Source organism: Zootoca vivipara, chromosome 9, assembly GCF_965207765.1.
Source record: "Zootoca vivipara chromosome 9, rZooViv2.hap1.1, whole genome shotgun sequence".
NCBI lineage: Eukaryota > Metazoa > Chordata > Lepidosauria > Squamata > Lacertidae > Zootoca > Zootoca vivipara.
In genome coordinates, this window is record NC_142592.1 from 70,731,202 (window position 1) to 70,754,167 (window position 22,966).

General features: G+C 53.7%; 2 protein-coding genes across 7 annotated transcripts; both read right to left on the reverse strand.

Moving 5' to 3' along the window:
* Nucleotides 1–4,841: 4,841 nt before the first annotated feature.
* Nucleotides 4,842–14,181, reverse strand: LOC118090886 (uncharacterized). Of its 5 annotated transcripts, none has more exons than XM_035127218.3 (12): nucleotides 13,996–14,128; nucleotides 13,289–13,332; nucleotides 12,683–12,746; nucleotides 12,083–12,223; nucleotides 11,560–11,661; nucleotides 10,959–11,017; nucleotides 10,649–10,789; nucleotides 10,503–10,545; nucleotides 9,803–9,883; nucleotides 9,129–9,279; nucleotides 8,596–8,666; nucleotides 4,842–5,914 (listed from the first exon to the last, which is right to left on the reverse strand). In XM_035127218.3, the coding sequence occupies exons 1-12, from the start codon at nucleotides 14,071–14,073 to the stop codon at nucleotides 5,753–5,755; spliced, it is 1,137 nt and encodes a 378-aa protein (XP_034983109.3). In that variant the 5' UTR covers nucleotides 14,074–14,128; the 3' UTR covers nucleotides 4,842–5,752. The 5 variants fall into 5 exon arrangements, with proteins under 5 accessions (XP_034983109.3, XP_088507917.1, XP_088507918.1 ...); XM_088651791.1 differs by having other exon boundaries at nucleotides 12,673–12,746; nucleotides 13,996–14,084; XM_088651792.1 differs by lacking the exon at nucleotides 11,560–11,661 and having other exon boundaries at nucleotides 12,673–12,746; nucleotides 13,996–14,181.
* A 2,003-nt stretch (nucleotides 14,182–16,184) lies between these two features.
* Nucleotides 16,185–22,318, reverse strand: GCC1 (GRIP and coiled-coil domain containing 1). Of its 2 annotated transcripts, none has more exons than XM_035127196.3 (3): nucleotides 22,220–22,318; nucleotides 18,807–19,879; nucleotides 16,185–17,838 (listed from the first exon to the last, which is right to left on the reverse strand). In XM_035127196.3, exons 2-3 carry the CDS (start codon nucleotides 19,848–19,850, stop codon nucleotides 16,519–16,521), a joined length of 2,364 nt encoding a protein of 787 aa, XP_034983087.2. In that variant the 5' UTR covers nucleotides 19,851–19,879; nucleotides 22,220–22,318; the 3' UTR covers nucleotides 16,185–16,518. The 2 variants fall into 2 exon arrangements, with proteins under 2 accessions (XP_034983087.2, XP_034983086.2); XM_035127195.3 differs by having other exon boundaries at nucleotides 21,872–22,290.
* Between the last annotated feature and the right edge of the window lie 648 nt (nucleotides 22,319–22,966).

Below are 22,966 nucleotides of genomic sequence, written 5' to 3' on the forward strand. Positions count from 1 at the left end.
GCATCAGCAGTTTTAGCAAACTCATCAGCAAATCTCTCAGGCTGTTTGCCTGTTGTGGCCCCTTCAGATTTGCAAACACTCATTTCCTCTTTCTCTGGAGAAAAATGACCAATGGTGAGCAGTGGTTCTCCCAATTCAGTGTCGGACTCAACTGCAGGTCTGAGTGAGGTTTCAACACCTTCGTAGCCTGCTGTATCACCAGCCACAGCAGTACCACTACCTCCCACTGAATTAGAACCACCCTGATCATCATCACCTGGATGAATTACATCCTCACTTGGGTGAATCACATCATTTGCATGAACCAGGAAAATTCCCCCACCTTCCTCCCACTTGGGATTGGTAGCACCACCTAGGTGAACCAGGGAAATTTCCTCCTTTACCACCCCCTTGGGATTGACATCACCATCTGGGTGAACCATGGAAATACCTTCCTTTTGCATCTTCTCTGGATTGGCACTGTGCAACAAGGGTGTAAGTCCCTGCTGCATTGATTTTCAAGAATTCCCAGCTCCCTCACACAAACCACCCTCCCAAGAACTGTTGGGACGTGAGAGATCCTTTTGAATTCGCTTCTCATCCAGGAAAGCATCTAGCTCCTGAGAAGTGAATTCACCTTTACTGGGACAGGAGCATTTCACTCCAATGGGATCGGCACTATCATCACTCCTGATGTACCCCCCCCCCCCTCACACTCCGAGGGATTCAGTTGACCATCTTGGTCATTTGCAACTTCATCCACTGAAAGTGTCATTTGATCAGCTAGATCAATATGAATCACTTCACAGGGTGTGGAAGTCTGTCTGCTAGACAGCTTCCCATCATCATAGCTGCCAAGTTATCCCCTTTTTTAAGGGATTTTCCCTTATGCTGAATAGGCTTCCTCGCGAGAAAAGGGAAAACTTGGCAGCTATGCCCATCATCAGCAATTACATCATTGCAATCAGCAAAAGAATCACAGGGTTGAACCTTTAAACCCTCTCCATGCTCCTCCTTGGACACCTCCTGCAAACCCAGGTGACCATTGGTGTGATCAAAACCACCTGTAAGAAGAAGCTGATTAGTGTTAGCATCACAGGCAACTTCAGGCATATCAACCACATTTTCATCAACATAATCAAAAGTAAACACATATTGATTATCAACTCTTGGAGCATTCAGAAATTCCTCATCGCCTTTCTTGATGAGACAGCTTCCATTTTCGAAAGAAACTCCATACCCTTCTTCAGACATCTGTGAAATGGAAAGCAAATTAATTTGTGCATCTTGCACATACAAAACATCACATAGTGTCAAGTTCAGTCCTCCTATGTGAACATCTCCAGCTCCCTGCACATTTAAAAGTCCTTCACTAGACTTCACGAAACCATTCTGTGAAGAAAAGCAAGTAAACAAACGTCTGTCACTGCAAACGTGCTTCTGAATTGTGGAACTGACAAAAAACTTGCATTGAACTTTTCGTGCCAGCAAAGTCCCGTTTTGCTGCTGTGTGGGCTTCTGCTCCTGGCCGCCCCCCTTCTCCTTGCCTTGTGACACTGTTGTGGGCTGCAATTCTCCCCCCTTCGGCTGGGTCTTGTCAACAAGCTTCACTTTTGTGGGCATCTCCTTGCCCCTCCTTCGCGACAAAGCTGCACCTGCAGGCTTGTGTTTACATCTCAGCTTCTGGAAAGACTTTGAAGACTGACCTTGGTTCCCACGGGACTGCACGGCTGTGTGGGATGATGACGCCATCTCCCCCTGAGATCTGCAACTGGCGCCCTCAGCCATTTCCATTGAAGCATTCTGTGCAGCCACTTGTTCCAGGTCTGACGCGACAGCCAGCTCCTGCTGCAATTCCTAAGTGGCGCCCTCAGCTCTTGCATTCACTGGAGACTGCACCCCCACCAGGTCTGACATCACAGCCAGCTCTTCCTGTGGTTTGCAACCGGGTGCCCCAGCACTCCAGCAATCATTTGGGGAATCGCCATCACAGCTTCCTCCCCCTCCAAGAGCTAGCTTCAATGTTTCCCACATCTTGCAAGCCGAATTGCATGCACCGACGTAAATCAATTGTCCCGGACACAAACTTAGGATAATCATTCCTCTAGTGAAAGAATCATCTTCCCTCCAGCTGGTAAGGTCTGGGGAATTAGCCCTCCCCCTCTTTGCGGCAATTGTGTACCACACTCCTGCATCCTGCAGCCTCTTCTGTATACACTTTGCCCATTTCTGATAATTTTCTCCTTGAAGGAAAATTATCTGTTCAGAGCTGTGCAAAAACTCCATTTTCCCTGGGAAACTGGGAAAATGCTGCAGCTCTTCTCACTGTCCACTGTCCTCACAGTCATTAATCACTGTGAAAGTATTACTGCCCGCCATAAAACTTCAGGCTGCGCAGATCAAAGTCTCTTGCCGCGGCAAGTAAAAAGCCTTTCGCTTTTCCACATACCTCCTCTCCTCTTTGTCCGACGTTATCCAGCATCCTGTAGCTGCATTCTGAACACGCTGCTGCCTTTCTGCTGCCTGGGTCAGAACACCAGCCAGTTCTGCAACCTTCTAGGCAATTAGCCATTCCATTACTGGGCCCATAACCCTTTGTTGGCAAAACCGCAGAAGACCTGGGCCACCAAGCCCAGGGCAAGCCTCTGCTGGGTGTCTTCTCTCCTGCGGTAGCCAGCTGTAACACGATCCAGGCTCCTTGGAGTCTGGACACATTATCTTCAGAGTTCATCTCCAGCGTTAGCGTGGTTTGGCAGCAGCAAGCAGCATCAGAGAAAAGTCAGAGAAGTTCTTGCATATATACAAGCGTTTATTCTAAAGCATCTCGGAAGCAAGACCAAACGTGTCTGTCTCCATCAATAAATCCTAACAGTGGATAGGTGGCGAAAGAGTGGGAATAGGGTGAGGAGCAACAATGGGTAATTTTCTGATTGATTAAGATGATCCGAAACTGGAACTTTTTATGGAGCTGGTTGATACATCTGGGAGATCCGGAGTCCAGGGGAAGGGGGATAGAATTAGATAAATGTGGTTAAAGGTTATTATGATAGAAGAAATAGTATTTGAATGTATGGGGGAAAATTTGGGGTATAAATTGTGAGGCTAAAGGAAGAATTAGAGATGGATGGGAAAATAAATTTAGATTTGGATTAATTAATGAATTAATGGTGAGGATAGTTGATGTTTTTTCTTTCTTTGTGTAGATTAGAATTGGTTGTGAAATAATGGAAAAAATGTGTTAGAATGATTTAAGATGATAAAGTAAAATTGCTTAATTTAGATTGAATAAATGGACCCAGTGTGGGGGGACTCAAGGAAGTCCACAATGTCAAGTTAATGTAATGAATTGATATGTTTTTTCTTTTTCTTTTTTGATTATGTTTTATTTTTGCTTTTTGTTTTTGTTTTTATGTTGAAATGTTTGAAAATCAATAAATATTATTTGAAAAATAAAAAAATAAAAAATAAAATAAAATTACGACATGCAAGGGAATGTGTTCAGAACGGACTCGTAACAGTGTCCTATATGCAAGGAGCTGAGATGCCTGCTGATTTGTTGTCCAAGATCGTTCCCAGGGAACGACACTGTATCTATGTACAGAAACTGGGACTGTACTAACACACTGCCCAGTGATATATATATGTAGAAAGGGGGAGGAGGTTAGGTTTCTATTCCTCTCACTCACAGGAGCGGATGTTTGCTGTATTCTGTTTCCATTTGTTTGTTTTTCTTTCTTCGGACTTCTCTCAGCGAGAGGAGACATGTTTTCTTTCGTTCTGCCTTACGCTTAATAAAGTAGTTTTTAGTACACAACCTCAGCCTGGATCCGTCTGCGTTTCATCTCTGCTGGACTCTGAATATGCACTCAGTGTCTCCAAGACATGGGTCATAATAAATCGTCGGGAAAGGGCTGTCGGAACTCCCTAGAGCTGCACGCTGGACGCTGACGGGAGAGATGGGCTGGATTCGTTCCTGCATTATGCCTGGGGATCGTTCTTGCCCCCGGCTGACCCAACAAATTCAACCATTCCATATGGAAATAGATGTTTACTATGATCTTGTTTTTATTGCATCAGCTCAATGATTAATACCCTTTGTGGGAAGAAACGCTGATTGTACCGGAAAAGTGTCCAGGGGTTGACTCATGAGTTGACATTGCTTCTATCAAATACATGAGTGATTGCAAAGAAAAAGAAAATGTTTGAGATTTCTCAGTTTGCTTGTTTAGACTCCTTGTTGTGGAGCGGCTGCCCTTGGTGATATATTCTTGGACAACTTCGCATTTAGCAAGATTCCTAGCAGGTGCGCCAGAAAGTGGCACCAGAATCAGGGCCGGCGTTGCCCAGCCCTGCTCGGGGGGGGGGGGGGGAGAGCAAGCAAGGAGGTGTCTTCCCAGCTGAGTCAGCTGCTTTTCCCACAGAACATCCGGTCCTGGGTGAAGGACAAGTCTGAGGTTGAGGTGGTCGACCTGGTCCTGAAGCTCCAGGAGAAGCTGGTAAGCAGGATGCTCCCAAGTGAGTTGTACCTGATGGGTGGAAGGTGCTCAGATCAGGGCTCTCTTCTCGAGGGAGCAGAGCGGAGCCTGGCTGGCTGGCTGGCTGGCTGGCTGGCCCCTCCAGACTGTGGCCAGGCCTGTTTCAGCCTTGGGAATCCCCTAAGGAAATCTCAGCGGACGAGGAGCCCCAGGTGAGAGCCGAGGGCAGACGGGGGACCAAAGTGAGACAAACTGCCCCAGGAACACGGTGTGTCTCCCCCCCCCCCAACCAGAGTTACTGCCCCTCCCCAACTCCCCCCCCCCAATGCTTTATGGCATTTATTAATTAGCACTCATAAATCCTGTTTTATGAATGGGAAAACTGTAGATATTTAAATAAAATAGTTTATTAATGAATAGAACTCAAGCCAAAGGTCACAGAATCATACACAGAGTGATTCAAAGCGGTTCTGAGCAACAGTGTCTGAGCGCTTCATGGCTGCAGCCGTAATCCCAGAGTCCTGGGACAGAACACAAACTCTCAATGGGCAATAATACAATGGGCTGACAATGGAGGGAAGGATCCTTATCAGCCCAGGAAGAAACCCTTGAGCAGGAGACTAAGTGACTGGATTGGGGTGAAGGTTATTTGTGACGCCAAAGGGATGTGCTCATGTTTGCCCAAAGGGTGGCAGATGAGAAGAGGAGAGGGGAGACTTGCCACCCACAGATCTCTTGGACACAAGGCAAGGACTCAAGTTTCTGTAAAACTCTTCCTGTGATGCGTTGCAACATTTGGACAGTGCTTTTGGGGAGTGGATCTCTGGGCAAAAGGCAAACTTTGTTGGAGGCTGCTTCTTCTTTTGCTGTTCCAGAAGTAGGACGCTCGCTGTGACAAAAATAAAGATTGGGCCTCCTAGTCGCCTTGCTTTTCATATACCTGGTTGCATTTTCTTGCTTTGCTCTGACCGTCACGTGGCCCCCAGGGGATCGTGAGACCCCAGAGCAAGGGGTGTGTGTGTGTCCCGCGACAACAATCTCCTGATTTTCCCACAACACTTGCAAGCCCCTGTAGCATGTAGAGTGCACGGCTCATACACGTCATACACGTGATCCTGCTGGCTGCTGGGCTAATCCGGTCACTGACAGAAGTCCTGAGCAAAATACCCTTACAAAAAAACCAGAGGTGGAGGGACTTGTAATGCACCCCCACCCCAGGAGGGATGCAGAGCTGAACTGCTCCCTGGCTGAGTTTTGCAGCACTCTGTTCTTGGAAGACCCCGCCTTCCCCTCTTTCGTCAGCCCTCCCTGCAAATGGCCAGGGAGTCCTCGTAAAAGGCTTTCTGGCCCAGGTGGCCCAGGAGGGGCATCTGCTCCCCGGTCACCTCCCGGCGGAAGTTCTGCCGGAGCCATCCGTAGACCAGGCTGTGCAAGAAGCCTTGCAGGGAGATGGTCAGGGCCTGCAGAAAGGGAGAAGAGGGGGCGTTATGGTAACGGGGGGGGGCAGGGGACGCGAAATCCAGCCGCTTCAGCATCTCAGGGGGAGACGGGTTGTGCTCTGGCAGAGCAAGGGGAGGCTGGGGAGGGACAAAACTCCACAGGGCCCCAAGATCCAGAGAGTTGAGACCCCACTTGCAATCCTGCAATCGCTCAAAGTGTCCAAGGCCTCCTCTGGTGGATTGCTCAGCTTCAGCAGATTGAAGAGGTGGGTACAGCTGCTTGCATGTCTGTGGCTGACCACCGCATGGCTCGGTTTGGCTAGATCAGTGGTTTTCAACCAGTGTGCCGTGGCACCCTCGGGCGCCTTGAATGATGGGCAGGGGTGCCGCGGGCAGCACTGGCCTCTCTCCTCCTCCCCTTCCTCCTCTGATGCCCTCTCACGTCTCTGCCTGCCAAAGTCTTTTTTTTTTTTTGCCATTTTTAATACTATTTTGAATTTATTATAGGCCTGAGCCGTCTCCACACTGTGATGTTATAATACGAAATATAACACCCTTTCTTTTTTTTTTTGAATTATAAGCTGTTATAAATCGAGAAATCATATAAAATGGTAAATCATATACATTTAACATATTATAACAATATAAAAGTAAACTTCAACAAATTAATGACCAACAAAGGAAACTTAAAGAAAAACATAAATAAAAAGAATGAGATTAAAAGGTAACTAAAAGAAGAAAAATAAAGAATTATATATAAAAAAGATATATATATATATATGTGTGTGTGTGTGTGTGTGTGTGTGTGTGTGTATATAGTTTACAATTTTCTAACCCCCACCATCCCACCCTCCACCCACCACACGTGAAAGTTGTGCTTCCAGCCATCTTTGTTCTGCGCCTTTTGTGTTTTGTTTTTTTCAGTCATCTGTATACCTGAAACATTATTATTTATCTCTTAAAAGGTCTTTCGTGCCTGAGTCATCAAATGGCTTCTGCAAATGAGGGTTTTTCCATCATTGTCTTTATATAATTTCTGTATTTCTCCCAATCTTTATTTCTGATTTCCTCATTAATTCCTTTAATTTCAGCATATTTCGTTGCTGAATTGTAGTATGTTAGCAATTTTTTCTGCCAATCATCTTTGGTTGGTACCTTATTGCTTTTCCAATTTAAACCAATCAAATTTCTGGCTGCTGTTGTAGCATACATTACGATGCTTCTATCTTTGGGCCGAATTTCATCATGTAGTATACCCAGGAGGAATAATTCTGGGTTCTTTTTAAATGAATACTTAAGAATTTTTTTCATTTCTCTATAAATCATATCCCAGTAGGGCTTTATTTCATTACACCTCCACCATATATGGATGTAACTACCTATTTCTGTTTGACATCGCCAGCACTTCTCATCAGCTCCTTTATACATTTTGGATAATTTTTGTGGTGTTAGGTGCCATCTATGTTGCATTTTAATTAAGTTTTCTTTTAAATCGTAGCTTGGCGTGTAATTTATATCCCTGTTCCATAATTTCTCCCAGCTGTCTACCGTGATTGCCTTCCCCAAATCTTGTCCCCAACGGATCATTGAAGCTTTGGTTAATTCCTCTTTTGTTTCCCATTCCAATAATAAGCTGTATAGATTTTTTTATATATTTGTTCCTGCCAATTGTTAAAATTTTTTCGAATTGGGAGATTTCCTTATTGAATCCTATTTTTTTATCTATTTGGAGTCTTTGATTTATTTGGAAGTACTGCAACCAGCTGCTTAGGAGATGTTTAAGTTCATTGTAGCTTTTTAATTTTAATTCAGCCCCGACTTCTTCTAATATGTTCTTATAATTTGGCCAATTTGTGCCCATATTACGTCTTTTGACTGCCACTACTTCCAGTGGCGATAACCATTTTGGGGTTTTTGTTTCTAGAATTCTACGATATTGTTTCCAAATTTTATAGATGGATTTCCTGATAATGTTGTTAAAGAATATATTTTGGGGTCTTAGGTTTTCTTGTGTTAGATAAAAGTGCCAACCAAATCCGAGTCCTTCGCCTTCTAAATCTAATATTTCATCATTTTTAAGCTCCACCCATTCCTTCATCCAATATAAGGCAGCTGCATTATGATAAAGTTCCAGATCCGGTACGTCCAGGCCACCTCTGCTCTTATGGTCAATTAGCACTTTATATTTTATTCTAGGTTTTCTGCCTCCCCATATAAATTTGGTAATATCTTTTTTCCATTCATTAAAGCATTTGTTTCCGCCTAAGATGGGTAAATTTTGAAAATAATAATTCATCTTGTCTGCCTGCCAAAGTCTTGCACAGTTGTTTGTTGCAGCAGCCCTGGCTATAAGCTCCGCAGGCGAAGGGCGCCCCTAGGGCTGGCGATGGGCTGCATTCCAGGCCCCTAGGGGGTAGTGTGAGGAGGCACCTCTCTCTGGGGCAGGATGGGACAGCTCAGAGACCAGGGGCGGCAGCTTCGGCTGCCCAGAGGACTCCCAAGGAGAGGGGAGGGGGGTAGGAGGCTGAGGGAACATGCCACAAGGGAGGCTGTTTGAAAAAGGTGAGGGGCTGCCAGCTCTGCAGGAAAGGGGTGACATAACTGGGAGCCCCTCCCTCCGCCAGCACTGAAGTCCAGGAGCCGGTGCAAGACCAGTGCATTTGCTTCAGGCCCTCCAAGAGCCCCCCCACCCCGTCACTCACCATAGCCACGTAGAGAGGGAAGAGGGAGGTCGGCTGGAGGCTGGTGAAGGAGAGCAGGCACAGGGAGAAAGCTGAGGGGGAAGGAGAGCAGGAGGAGAGCCCCCATCACTTTTCCTGGCCAAGGTCACCAGGCTGCCGCCTGAGGGATCAGAGCCTCTCCCCACCCCCGGCAGCCCAAAGAAAGCTCTCAGCACCTGTATCTGATTTGGGGATCCACCCCAAGGGTGGGGACTCGTTGTTAGACAATGGGTCTTGATTCTTCTCGACTCATTCAATAAACATCAGAATAAACCTAGAGGTAAGTGATGAGGCTTAACTTGGGGGGGGGGCGGTCTTCATCCTTGCCCAACAAGGAGAGAGTTGACTTTGGTCTGCCTCTTTTCCCTCCAAGATGCCCTGAGTCTGGATTTCCACGTCTTCAGACCCAAGCATTGCAACGTAGGAGGCAAGGGACCGCAAAGCAGTCTCTGGGCAGACCTACCTTGCAGGGGAGGCAGAGCTAGAGGAGGAGGCAAGGCTCCTAGGCCACTCACCTGGCATCCAGCAGACCAGGAAGACCAGCTGGAAGAAGCAGGCGCTGCGGGTTCTTCCGGCACAGCCATCGCTCTCCGGAGCTGGCAGGTTCAGGGGGGGCCCACCTCTCTGCCTGCGGCGGCACCAGCACTTCACCCTGCAGTAGAGGACCTGGCCAGGGGCAGCGGGAGGCAGCCATTAGGGGCAAGGAAAGGGGCAGGACTCAGACCATTGGAATGCCCATTTGCCCGGCCAAGGAGAGCAGGTCATTTGGTCAGCCAGCGAATGGCCCTCACACCAGGCTCCTTTTTTAGCCGAGTAAAATACTTTTGACGTATTTGCTGCCTGCATTGAAATGTAAGTAAACCATTTTTGTTTTTACTATTCCTAGCAAAAGGGACAAAGAGGGAAAAGGTCAGCAGACCACAATAGGGGGGGCTATTGGGTTGTTGTTGTTGTTGTGGGGCTATTGGGTTGTTGTTGTTGTTGTGGGGCTATTGGGTTGTTGTTTTTATCTTCATCGTGTATTTTGTGATTTTATATCTTGATTTTATTCTGTGAACCGCCCTGAGACCCCTGGGTATACGGCTGTATATAAATTCAATACATAATAAAATAATAAGTAATAAAATTAACAGGCCACGGTGGATGCCCACACTAAGACGGACGGACAGACGGACGGACGCATACTTACTGTGCAGCAGACAACAACCAGAGAGATGAAGACGAGGAAGAAGATCTTGCCTTCTTTGCCAGAGTCCTTTCTGCCTGTGTACTGGGAGCAGGGGGGAAAGCTCCTCAGTAAGGGGGCCAACACAGGCACGGTGGGGTCCAAGGGTCAGCTCCCCATGGAAACAGGCCCTGTGGCCCTTCTGCAGGTGTTCAGGGAAGAACCTCTGACGCCCACGGGGGCACTTTGCCAACCCCCATTGGGGCTCAGCTGCCCAGGCAGACAGGAGGGTCTCCCAAAATCACATCACCCTCTATTTTGGGGGACAGTCTCCTGTGACAGGAGAGATGCTGGTAGGAGGGATACTGGGAAGAGGCTGGAAATGGAAGGGGAACAAACCTCCCCCAGTTCAACCAGAGTTTCAGGGATCTTGGGGTTAGATTGGATGATCCTTGGGATCCCTTGAGACTAGCGCCATGCCAATATCTGGGCAATATCACCACCTGAGCAGGAGGTGAAGGAGGCAGAGTTTGGGGCGGCCGTCTGGTCCTCCAGGGGAGCTGAGGGGGCTGCTGGTTTTACAACACCACAAACCTGCTGTTGCTGTGGGGCCCTTCACCCAGAACTAAGGCACCTTGTACCCCTAAAGGATGGGGATGGAGGGGTCCAAGAAAGGGCCACCCCAGAAGCAGCTGATGGAGGAAGCACTGGGGGGGGGCAGTACCTTGTAGCAGGTGTCTTGCGAGTGATGGATGAGGACCAGGCAGCTGGAAGGAAAGTGGGAGGGTTTGGCTAGCTGGACACAAAAGACCACCCTCCGTTTCAAAATCCTACACCAGCCCAAGGGAGAGGACGAGGGGGAGGTTCTACCTGGAGCAGTAGAGGCCGTAGGACCCTTGTGAGCGGTTGCCAGCCTGTAACGCCACCGGGGGGATGGTCCAGGGTGCCACATCTCTCAGGGACGAGCCTCGCATCACCAGCAGGACCACAAAGACCAGGAAAGGGAGCAGCCTTGATTGCGTTGGGGGCAGGGAGAAGACACCGGGTGGAATGTGGTGGAAGCAGATGGCTCAGAGCCGCTGGCGCTGAGAGGCGGCTTCCCCTCATGTGGCCTCCAAGGGCCAAGAGGGCCCCCCCCCATACATCAGGGAGGAAAGTGTGGCAGGACAGTTGCACCTACCAGGCCAAGAGACGGGGCAGATTTGTCTGGAGTCTCTCGTTGAACCTGCCGCTCTCCTCCTTGGAGGGAAACGGAGACGGCAGGTGAGAGGCAAACACTCACCGGAAATCGCCCAAGTGACGTCCTCCTTTCCCCTGCTTGTGTCTCCCCCAGGTGCCCCCCAGCCGCTTGCGCCTCCCCCAACTGGGCTGGGGCCTCTGCCAGAGCCTTTCCCAGCCAGAGCACGTTGGGCTCTGAGAAGCCCCCCTCTATGGAGCCAGGCCCTAGAAGGAACAGCCCAAGTCCTTGCAGACCCCCCCCCTCTCCAAGGCTGGTCAGCACCCCACGGGTACAGCCTTGCCCAGGCTGGTGCCCCCCAGGCAAGTTGGACTACAACTCCCATCAGCGCCAGCCGGCAGGGTGCCTGTGGCTCAAAAAACCTGGAGGGCCCCAGCTGAAGTCCAGGAACTCTCATTGCCAATGGGTAGAAGCCTCACGGTTGGTGAGGAGACCCTCCGCCCCCTTAGCTGTGATTGAGGCATTGCAAGGGGCTGGGCTAGGTGACTCTTGGGGTCCCTTCTAAGCTCTCAGAGGCCAGGCAGGGACCCTGAGCTCTTCCTACCTCCAGCAGGGCAGAGGAAGGGGCCCCCCTCCAGCCCCCCAGAGTTCGCTTCACTTCGTAGGCATAGACGACGACCACCAGCAGAGAAATGGCGTAGAACATCTGGGGAGAGGAAGGCAAAGCAAGGGCAGGTGACCGCCGAGAGGTGCCTGGCAGGGGACAGAGGGGGCCAAACTAGCCCTGGCACAAGGCAGGGGGTGCCCTGACCTGGGCAGGGCTGCTTGAGCTGGTTCCAGAGCCAGGAGGCTGCCCCCTCCATCTGTCCATCTGCGCAGGAACTGGCAGGACTCACTTGGGTCAAGCTCTTGGCAAGGGGGGCAGCCATGAGACCCCAGGAAGGGGTGGCAGAGCACCTGCCTTGCAAGCAGAAGGTCCTGGGTTTAAATCCTGGGGAGCCATGGCTGCCAGTCAGGGCAGGTAATTCTGAGTTGGTTCAGTGCAAGGCAGCTGGCTGCATTCCATGCCACCCACATGCCCCTGCCAGCTCTGCCATGGAGGCCGGGCAGAACGGCGGCTGCCTTACCAGACCCAGCATCAGCAGGTAGGGACAGGCTTGGTAGGCCGAGACGAAGAGACGCTGCGGAAGGAGCTGGATGGCAGCTGCGGAGAGGAGGGCCGAGGCACCCAGGAGATCCGCCAGGGAGAGGAGGAAGAGCGGGCAGAGCTGGGGGGGAGAGCGAGGGGTCAGGGTCAGCACCCCAAACCAGCAACCGGCAGGACCCCTTTGCCCCCTGGCACCCAGAGCCCACCCTCTGGATAATCAAGGGGACTCAAAGGCCAGGGAGCCCCCGCTTCTCTTCTCAGAACACAATGCACCCCGTTCTCAGAGCTCAGCCTCTGCACAATCCAGACATCTGGGGAAAAGCTTGACAACTTCTCTGTCCGGATTTTCACTTTTTGAAATACGGCAACCCTAACCCTTCAAAGGCTCCCTCCCCGCCCCCGAGTTGAGCTGGATGGAGAGCTTGGGGGGGACTCCCAGATTGCTCTGAGCCAACCCTCTTGGAGGCTGTTCTCAAGTGCTCCCAGGGGGCTCCTGTAGAAGGATGCCTGGGGGGGCGGAGCATGGGGGGGCTGCTTGCTTTCAAACCCAAGGATTGTCAGAAACCCCACCCTGGCAGACCTGCTCCTGACAGCATCGCCTTCGGAGGAGGGAGGCAGCCACAATGGAACCGCTGCCCAGGAGGCTGCAAGACAAAGGTGGCCAGCAGTCAGCTTAGGAGAGGGGGACCCCCACCACACCCCACACCCCCCAGCTCCCCCTGCCATGGGCTTCCCATCGCCTCCATCACCTGGCCTGTCACGTCCTGGGGAGGAAGGCCGTCTGCTCCCCCTTTCCTCCAAATTTGGATTTGGAGAGGAGCTGCTTGGAGTCCTATGCTCTGCCCTCAACTGCAGCTGTCAGATGCGCCCGGCACCCTCGGGTGCCTCCATGGAAGGCGGGTGAGGGTGGGTGCCAAGGCAAGCAGAGACTCTGCAGGCGAGTAGCCGGGACCCACCCAGGCAAAGGGCACAGCCTGGGGGTGGGTGCCCTTGCTCATCCCCTGCCATCAAAGCCCCCCCCCCGAAAGCTGCCTGGATTCCCTGCAACCCACAGAGTGTGGGACTGGAGATCCCGCCAGGAGGAGGGCAACAGGGTCAGGCTGCTCCCCTTGTTCTTGGAGGGCGGAGAAAGAAGAGGACTTGCTGGAGGGAAGGTGGGAGGGAAAGGTGGTCTTTGGCCACTCACCTGAGAGCCAGGGCAACCAGGTAGACCCACGCCAAGGCCAAGACCTAGAGGTTCCAGGCAAGAGGTCTTGGTTAGGAGGTGCCCCCACACAAGCCCACCAGTCAAGGTGTGTCTAGAGTAGACGGCTGAGAGTCCCCCCCCCCTTTCCAGTTTGCTGTTTCCTGTAAGTCACCAGATATCCATGATGAGGGCCCCGGGGTGGGGTGGGGGTCCCACCAAGATGGGGGCCAAGGAGGTCCCTGCAGAGAAGCAGCCAAGCCCTGAGGCCACCTCAGCCCCACAGCAGCCGGTCTCTCGCCTTTACCTGTTTCCACGTACCAAGAGATGCCAAGCCAGAGGAAGACACAAATGGGGTGTTGGTGGTCCCCCCCCCACAAGCTCTTGCCCGCTCTTGCCCTGGGAAACTGCTTAGGTCAGGCCAAGAGCAGAAACACAGGAAGTCCCTGTGGCTAGCAGATTTCATTTCCCCCAGCAGGGAGACACCAGAGTGGCTAAACCAGGTATGCCTCCCCCCCCCAATCCCCACTGGACACCTCTGGGCCTACCTGCTAGAGGACCCACCTTGCCCCCAGGCTATGGGGCTGGCTGCCCTTCCCAGCTGGAGCCAGGCAGGCTAAGGCACGTCAGGCGGATTCCTCCCAAACCAAGGGTGGGTGGAGGAGCAGGGGAATTGCCCAGGGTGGGTGGGGGTTGAATGGGGGGGGTACCTTTTCGTCTGGAAGGGCAGTTCCACTCCTGCCTCGCTCGGCCATGGTGGGGCTACGGCTGGAGGGGCCACAGAGCATCGCCTGCCCTCCCTCCCTCTGGGCTCCTCCCCGCCAGCCGCTCAGCTGACTTTGTTTGCACAAGGTGTTTTCCTTGGGCTCAGGAGGAGGAGGGAGCCAAGCAGGAGATGCGCCACTTCATGCCCAAACAGAGGAGGAGGAGGAGGAGTCTGGCACTCTCCCTGCACCCCAAAAGCAGCAGCAGAGTTAAGGCTGCGCCAGCCACCCCTCTTCCTGCCAGGGCAGAGCTGCAGTGCCCCCCTGGGGCCACAAAAAAACCCACCTTCACCTTCCTGTGGGGAGAAAGAACAGCTGGCAGCTCTCCCCCCCCCCCCGCTAGCAGCAGCCCTGCCTCCGTTTCCCCTTGAGAGCAATCAAGGCACAGAATGCTTCAGACCAAACCTGAAGCAGTGGAGGGTTTTGGGAAGGGCAAAGGTTGCCCAGAGACTGAAAGCCTTACCTGGCACGTCCTGCCAAGCCCCCCAACCGCCTCCCTGCCCTGCTGTGTAGGGCTGCTGGACAGGTCTTCCGGGGAGCAGGCCCCGTGCAACAAATTGCCGGCCCACCCACAGAATAAAGACTTTTTCGCGTGCCAGAAGTGGGCCCGCCAGCCTGCCAAGGAAGAGGGGTCCTGCTTAGCCCCCTGCCCAGACACCCCTGCTCGCTGTCTCCAAGCGGGGAGCAGGCCAGCAATCCCTGGGCTCCCCCCTCTCCTCAGGCCAAACTGCCTTTTCCTGCTGCAGCTCTGTGGGCACCCGGCGGCAACCTCCCCAGGTCCGATCCTGCGCAGGGGAACACCTCGTGACATCACGGCAGGCCAGCCAATGGTCAGGGTGGGTCCTCAGATTCCCCAGAGGAGGCGAATCCCAAAGGATTGCAGGACGTCAGCCAGGGGCCTGCAGAGGGGTGAAGGATGAGGATCTCTTGGGCTCCAGCCCAACCCCACAGTTGACCCATGGAAAGAGGCCCCTTTAGCCATGCTCATGTGTGTATGGGGGCAGCTACCCGTCACAGCTCTTGCTGCGGGTTTGAGGAGCATGAGGCAGCGGCTACTCAGGGGGCAGGAGGGAGGCCTTGCCTTTCTGGAAGCCAGATAACGCTGCTGAGCTTCTGGGCATCTAGTAGCAGGGAGTTCCACAGGTGCCCTGAGCGCTGCAGAAAAACCTTGGCCTGAAGCCAGGGAGAGGCATCATGCAACTGGGAGGTTACAGGGGATTGCAGAATCACAGAGGCAGAAAGGACCCCCCCCCCCCGAGTCATGTAGCCCAACCCCTGCAGTGCGGGAATCACAGCTGTTTTGCAAAAGTGCAATAGGGACAAAGCGCATTTCAAAACTGCCCTCAAGTGGCTGGTGTGTGTTTTCGAGCCCCTTTCTTTCACCTCCCTCGCAAATCCAAGAGCTGGCAATGTTTCCTTTCCGTTTCTTCCCTGCTTGACAAAGCCAGGCCACCAGCGTCAGGCGGCAGAGCGCAGCCCCCCACCCTGGACCCACAGAGCAGCAGGCCTGGCTATGGGGTGGCACCCGCAACGAGGCCTTCCCAATCCCAGGGATGGGCGTTCAGCCAGAGTATGGCCACTGGAGCTTGTCCCCTGCAAGATGCTCAAAGATTCATAGAACTTTAGAAAGGTACCCGTGCGGTCATCTAGCCCAACCCCCTGCAATGCAGGAATGCCAGCTTCCACTGCCTAAACCCTGGAGGGTTCTGCATGAGATTCAGATCCCGGGACATTGCCCAACTCTCTGCCCCCCCTGGCCCAGGACCTCAGGCAGGGAGGAGCTCTTCCCAGCCCCTGACACACACACACACACCCCGGCCCTCTCTAGTTGGGGATGTGGAGCGCTGAGCCCTCATCAGGCAAATCCGCGGGGTGCTCTGCCCCCCCACCCTCCTGCAATGGGGGCCAGCCTGGTCAGCATTGTCGATGCCACACGCCCCTTCCCCCCAAGGATGTGGAGTGGCTGGCAAGTCCCGGCCTCCTCTCCCTGAGTTCACCCAGCTCCCAAGGAGATGAAGCCCCTTTGCCCTGGAGAGGGGCCCTCTTCCTCTGCCCCCCTCAGCTCCACCCCTGGGTGCCACACCGTGCCGCATCATGCCCCCAAACACCAAGAGGCATTTGCCCACAGCACAGTCTCTGGTTGCTGGTCCTTTTTATTTGCAGATCACAAACCAAGTTGAAGCTTTAGAGGCAGGAAGAAGGAAACCCCAAAGGCAGCCTTCAACAATTCCCCCATTTGGCAAAAGAAGACACCCCCCCAAAAAAACCCCATTTGATTAAAAATCCCCATCTCCCAGATCGTGGTCCCTTTTAAGAAATGGCTCTTGGGCGGATCCTGGCAGCAGAAAGGCGCCAAGAGCCCACAGGTGCGGGAAGAGGAACTGCCAGCCCCGCTCCCTCCTCCTCCTCCTCCTTGGCACAGGGGCACCCTCTGGGCAAAGCAGCCAGCCCCACTGCAGCCCAGGGGGCTCACCTCTTCCCCGAGGGCCACCAGCTGCCTGCACCCCCCGCGTGGCTGAGCACGGCCTGCTTCTCCTCCGGGCTGAAATGCAAGATAGTCAAGATGGCCGTCAGCGTCTGCTGCCGCCCCAGCAAGTCCGTCAGTGTCAGGAAGCGGTAGAAAATGTTCTTGAGGTACTCCAGGTTGGCGCCTTCCCTACCCTGGTCGCGAGCGCTCTTCTGCAGGCGGCCCTGCAGGCCGGAGACCTCCTCCCGGTGCCGCTCGGCCTCCTCCAGGAGCCTCTCCTGCAGCTGCCGTACAGCCGCCTCCAGGCTGCGCTTCTGCTTCTTCAGGGCCGAGGCCTCCACCTCCTTCCTGGCCAACTGCTCCGTGTACAGCAGGAAGGCCGGCTCCTTGGGCGCGGCCAGGTGCAAAGCCTGCGTGAGGGTCTCCAGGGAGACGTCGCCGCCCTCGTCCCCCTTCGGGTCCCCGCTCCGGGGCCCTCCCGCTTGGGCCAGGCCCTGCTTGGGCCCCTGGAGCCCGTAGTAAGGCAGCACCAGGGCCCTCAACTGCTCCAGCTCCTGGTCCTTCTCGGCCAGGACGGCCAGCGCCCGGTCGCGCTGCTTGTGCATCTCCTCCTCCAGGCGCAGGACCTTCTCCTGGAAGCCCAGCTGGCTCCTCTCCAGCTCCTGCCGGTGCTGCTGCTGCAGGCGGGCCGCCTCCTGGCGCCAGGCCTCTGCCTCCTGCTGACGCTGCCGGGCGCCCTCCTCGCAGGAGAGCCGCACGGAGACGTGCTTCTCCTTCAGCTCGGCCAGCTGCTCCTGCGCCGCCTCCAGCTCCTTGGCCAAGCTCCCGTCCTTGGCCGACTTGTTCTTGAGGACCACCTGGGCCCTCTGCTTGTACCTCTCAAACTCCTCCTTCAGCTGCTTCAGCTCCTGCTGGTAGTAGGCCGCCGTGGCCTTCTCGCCGTCCCCCGTCTCCGTGCCGCCCTTGGGAGGCTCCAGCCTGCAGAAGGCTTCGATCTCCCGGGCGGACGCCGGGCTGTCCTTGGTGGCCTCCTGCAGCATCTCCTTCAGCTTCTCCATGCGGTCCTTCAGGACGTTGACGTCCAGGCTGCTCCCCTCAAAGGCCACGACGTCCAGAGGGGAGCGGCCAGAGGCAGCCATGGCCAGGGTCTTGTTCTCCAGGTCCAGCTGGGCGATGCGGTCCTTCAGCTTCTGGATGGCCAGCTGGTCCTTCTGTTTGGCTTTCTCGTAGGTGCCCAGGAGCTCAGAGACCTCCGAGATCTGGGCCTCCAAGCCGGCCACCCGCTGCTCCTCCAACTGGATCCGATCCTCCGCTTGAGCCGTCTGCGGGGGGAGGAGAAACAGAAGGACATGAGAAGAGGCTGCTGGACGAGGCCAGTGGGAATCCACCCAGCCTGGTTTTATTTTAAAACCTGCCACTTCTCCAAAGCTTTTGATTTCTTCTCATGCTTTCGGAACACTCTACCCAAGGCTGCTCCAATGTCAACACCGGACCATCAGCAAACACCATGATTTTATGGACTCTACGTCCCACCTCAATCTCTTTAAGTTCCCTGTTTCTCCTTATATTCTGAAGCACAATTTCTAATGCCATAACAAACAACAATGGAGATAAGGGACAACCTCGTCTTGTTCCTTTTTCTATTTGGCATTTGTCCGAAAGAATATTATTTATTAAAATATCTGAGGATTGATCAGTATAGATCTCTTCAATTCCAGCCAGGAAAGAATGACCTATTTCCATTTTCTCAAATACCTTAATCAAGAATGACCAAGAAATACTATCAAAGGCTTTCTCCGCCTGCCTGAGAGAATCTCCAGTCTGGCCAGGAAGTGGGGAAGGAGCATCGCTTGGCTCTGCCAGGGAGTCACGCCACCAGCCTGGGCCAACCTGCTGCCCTCACAGAGGACGGGAGCTACTATCCAAAATATCTAGAGGCCACCAGGCTGACGAAGGCTGCTCCTCCCCTCCAAAGTCTCCACGCTGGCATGGCGTCCACAGGCCTCAGCAAACACCTCCATGGAGGGGGTGCAGTCCGGCCAGTAAGACTGACCCCCACCCTGTGGTGAGCTGGAGAAATAAAGGGACCATGTAGGTAAAGGAATGTGCCTGCTTTGGGGCTCCGCTCAGGAGGGAATCACAGACTTCTAGAACTGGAAGGGACCCCCAAGTCATGTAATCCAAACCTCTGTAGTGCAAGAATCACAGTGCAAGAATCCCTGGCAGATGGGCCTCCAAGCTCTCCAAGGAAGCCAAATCCAGCCCCTTCCGCTCCCCGCCCTGTGCTCACCTTCCGCATCTCCTGCATCAGCTGCGCCTGGAAGTGGCTCCTCAAGCTGGCCGCCTCGGCCTGCAGCTCCTGCACCTGCGGGTCCGGCTGGGAGCTCTCCTCCCGCAGGGCCCTTAGCTCCCGCCTCAGCTCCTCCACCTCGCAGCCCAGCTGCCGGGCCTGGTGCTCAGCCGCCTCCGCCCGGTCTGCCATGCCCGCCTTCCCGGCCAGGGCCTCGCGGGCTTCCTCCAGGCCCAGCTCCGCCTCCTGGCGCAGGGCACGCTCACTCTGGAGCAGGCGCTGCAGCTCCCGCAGCATGACGGCATGGTCGCCCTGCTCCTGCGCCCGGTCGTGCTGCTGCGCAATGAGGCGCGCCTTGACCTCGGCCAGCTGCTCCTGCGCCTCCTTGACCTCGGCCTCCAGCCGGCTCCTCTCCTCCTCGGCTCTGCGGTTGGCGCTCTCCATTTCCTGCTTGGCCTTCTTCTTGTCGGCCTGGTAGGAGGCCTCCATCCGAGACTTCTCCTGCGTGACGGTGGCCAGGGCGCTGGTCAGCGTGGCCAGCTGAGTCTTCAGCTGCAGGACCCTCCTGTCCGACTCGCCAGCGCCCCCCGCAACCAGCTCCCCGCTGCCGGAGCTCACGCCACTGCTCTCGGAGCTGCTGGTCTCCTCCAGCTTCGAGGGAGAGGCTGCAGTCCCCACTGGCGCCGCCCCGTCTTCTGTGCCCACCAGGTCCCCCCTCACGCTGGCCAGGCTGGCAGCCGTCCCATGACTGTCCTCGCTGTGGACCGAGCTCTGGTCCTCGCTCAGGTCCGGGCTGGAGGAGCCGGCCACCCCCGGGGGCTGGGCCACCTCGCTGCCCAGGCCGGCATCCACCTCGTGGGAGACCGACAGGACCTTCAAGCTGGCCTCCAGCGCCTCCTTCTCCTTGAGAAGGCTCTTGTAGGCTCTCACCACGTCCTTCAGGCGCCCCTGGTACTGCAACAGTTGCTTCTTCTGCACCTCGATGGTCTCCTGCAGGTCCTTCTTGCTGGGGCCGCCCCCAAAGTTCATGCCAAACTTCTCCATGGCCCCGGGGGCTGGGCTGGCTCTGAGAGCTGCAAGGGAACACCAGGGCGTGAGAAGAGCCATGCAGCTGGTTCAGGCTGACCACCCGCCTCGTCCAGGATCCTGTCCCCACAGAGGCCCACCAGGTGCCCCGACGGGAGGCTAGCAGGCAGGGTTCATAACAAGAGCAAAAGAGCCTTCCTGTACCAAGTCAGACCTTCAGTACACTTTGGAACTCCCTGCCTATTGAGCTCAAGCAGACAAGGCTGCCCAAGGTGCTTAGAAAGTTGATGTGAATTTTAACCTGGTTCAGTATTTTAACTTTTTCTACCACAGAGCTGTAGAGTTGGAAGGGACCCCCAAGGGTCATCCAGTCCAACCCCATGAGATGCAGGAATCTCAGTTAAAACATGCATGACATTTGGTCGTCAAATTTTCCTGTCTTCTCTTTCGGTGAAACCCTGGTGTGTGTTTGTGTTTGTGTGTGTGTTTCCTACACTCAAGTGGTGCATAACTTTGGGAAAATAAACAAGCACAATTAGGCCATCTAGCTCAATACTGCCCACACTGATGGATGGTCGTGTCTCTCCAGGATTTCAGGGCAGGTTCTGTCCCAGGTTTTCCTGGATATTCTGCCGGGGGTCGAAGCCGGGACTTCCTGCATGCCAGGCAGGTGCTCTCCCACATTCTGGAGGAACAGTTCCGAGGCAGGAGCAGGCAAGGAAGGGCTGCTGGACCTCATGGGGACCCTGAGGACCCCAAACGCAGCACAAATGCCAGCCAAACAATGACAGTTTGGGAAGCCATTCCAGCGCCACCAGGGCACTTAAAAGAGAAAACCCTCCCTCCCTTTTTTGGGGGGGACCTTGCACACACATGCAACTGCCTGGTCTCTCGGCGTCTGACCTGAACACCAGAGGCTTTTGCTACAGGGCTCTCCCCCAACTCGGAGAGGGGGGCATAAGGTGCTTTCTGCAGCAGCACCGACGCTTTGGACGGGGAGAGAATCTGTAAGCCCTACCCTGCCTCCTATTGCCGCCACTCCCCCTCCATGCAGTGCCAGATTTACGTATAAGCTAAACAAGCTATAGTTTAGGGCCCCACTCTCTTGCCCCCCCCAATTAAAGGAACAAAACTGGATGTACATTTCCAAAATATAAGATTAAAACATAAAAAATAAAACCTACATCCAGCAAGTGTTTTGTGTTGTGTAGGCTCCTGTGATGTAAGTCAAGGGCCCCGCCTGCTAGCCTGCTCCCTAAAATATCACTGGTTTGCTCATTTCTACATATAGGGTGCCTACATTCTGCTCTTTATAATTATTTGCATCATATACAGGTGAAACTCTGAAAATTAGAATATCGTTGAAAAGTTCATTTATTTCAGTAATGGTACTTAAAAGGTGAAACCAATATATGAGATAGATGCATGACATGCAAAGCAAGATATGTCAAGCCTTTATTTGTTGTAATTGTAATTATTTGTCGTTAGGCAGGTCAATTATAAGTGCAATGTAATTAATGAAATGTAATAGCGATGTTTATTTTTGTATTATTGTAACTGTTTGTTTTGTTACTGTGGAATTTCCAAAAGAAAGCATTTGTCAAAATTAAAAGAAAAAGAAAAAATAATACGTTGCATTACTGAAATAAATGCACTTTTCGACGATATTCTAATTTTCCGAGTTTCACCTATAATTACAGCTCTTATTATTCCACGTTATAGCAAGTTCTAGAGACTAGATTATGAGACTTTGTAAACTGTGTTACTAAAGGAACTTTTGTTATTGCTCAATGCCAATGGATTTGCATTATTCAGTTTCTTATGAATAAAAAGTCATTTAAAGTTAGAGCTTGATAATTATTTCACTATTAATATCCTTCATCCTAATTGCATTTGGTAAAATACATATTTTGTTATATGCAAATGGCTTTAGATACATATTAGATCCATAAATTACCACATAGCATATATTCAACACAAAAAACAGTGACCATTTGTTGTTGACAAAGGACAACTGGACTTCCAAAGGGCCCCATTACCTTCAGGAGCTGAGGGCCTCATCCAACCTCAATCCGGCCCTGCTCCTATTGCCCCTCGCCCCCCGCCCCCCACGTTACAGGGTCAGGTGCCAATGGGGATGGGGGGGGGGTCGAGCCGGGGGGGGGCGCTTGGAAAAGGACCCGGTTGGGTGCCCCAGATGGGGCGGGGGGCGGGGGGCAGGAGAGGCCCCTCTCGGAGGACCCGGGACGCGGAGGGGGCGGCCTGGCACGGGCTGGCAGCAGCAGGAGGAGGAGGCGCCGCTGCCGGCCGGGGGTCTCGCGGGGGGTCCGAGGGGGCGTCGCCCCGGAGGGCCAAGGGGGCGGGGCTTCGGAGGGGGCGGGGCTCACCTCTCCGGCCGCCGCGCGGCCCCGGCCAAAAGCCCCTCGCCCAGCAGCAGGCAGCAGCCGGCACTGCGCCTGCGCGGGCCGCTCCGCTTCTCCCGACGCCGCCCGTCCGCGCATGCCCGGGAGGACGCGCCGCGCCTGCGCAGCGAGAGCGCCGCCATAGACTTGTTCACGTCGGGTAGACTCACGCTGGCACTAGCAGCTTCCGGGGTCCCTGTGTCGCCTCCGCTCCCCAGGCTGCGTCTGCGTCTTGAGAGCCGGGGAGGGTTGGTTTGGATTGCCTCGCAGGAGCCCGGGAGGAGAGGGGGTGGGGTGGGGACCCGGGGGCCATCGGCACTCCTCCCCCATGCATTTGGGGGCGGGGGGCACTTAGCACGTTATAGTTTCGTTGTTTCTTAAATTTCTCTTCTTAAAGGATAATAATAATACTAATAATAATAATAATCTGTTTCAGTTATCTGACGAAGTGTGCATGCACACGAAAGCTCATACCAAAATAAAAACTTAGTTGGTCTTTAAGGTGCTACTGAAGGAAATTTTTTTATTTTGTTTCGACTCAGACCAACACGGCAACCTGCCTGTAATAATAATTGTAATTGTAATATTAATAAAATTATTAATAATTCATACCCCAGCTACTCTGGGCTGCTAGCAAAGCCCCCCCCCTGCGGGGCCCCTGCACATGGATGCTCCCGGGATGCGCGTCTCGAGACACGTGTTCGCCTCCGAAGACGGAGCAGCGCCGCCTTG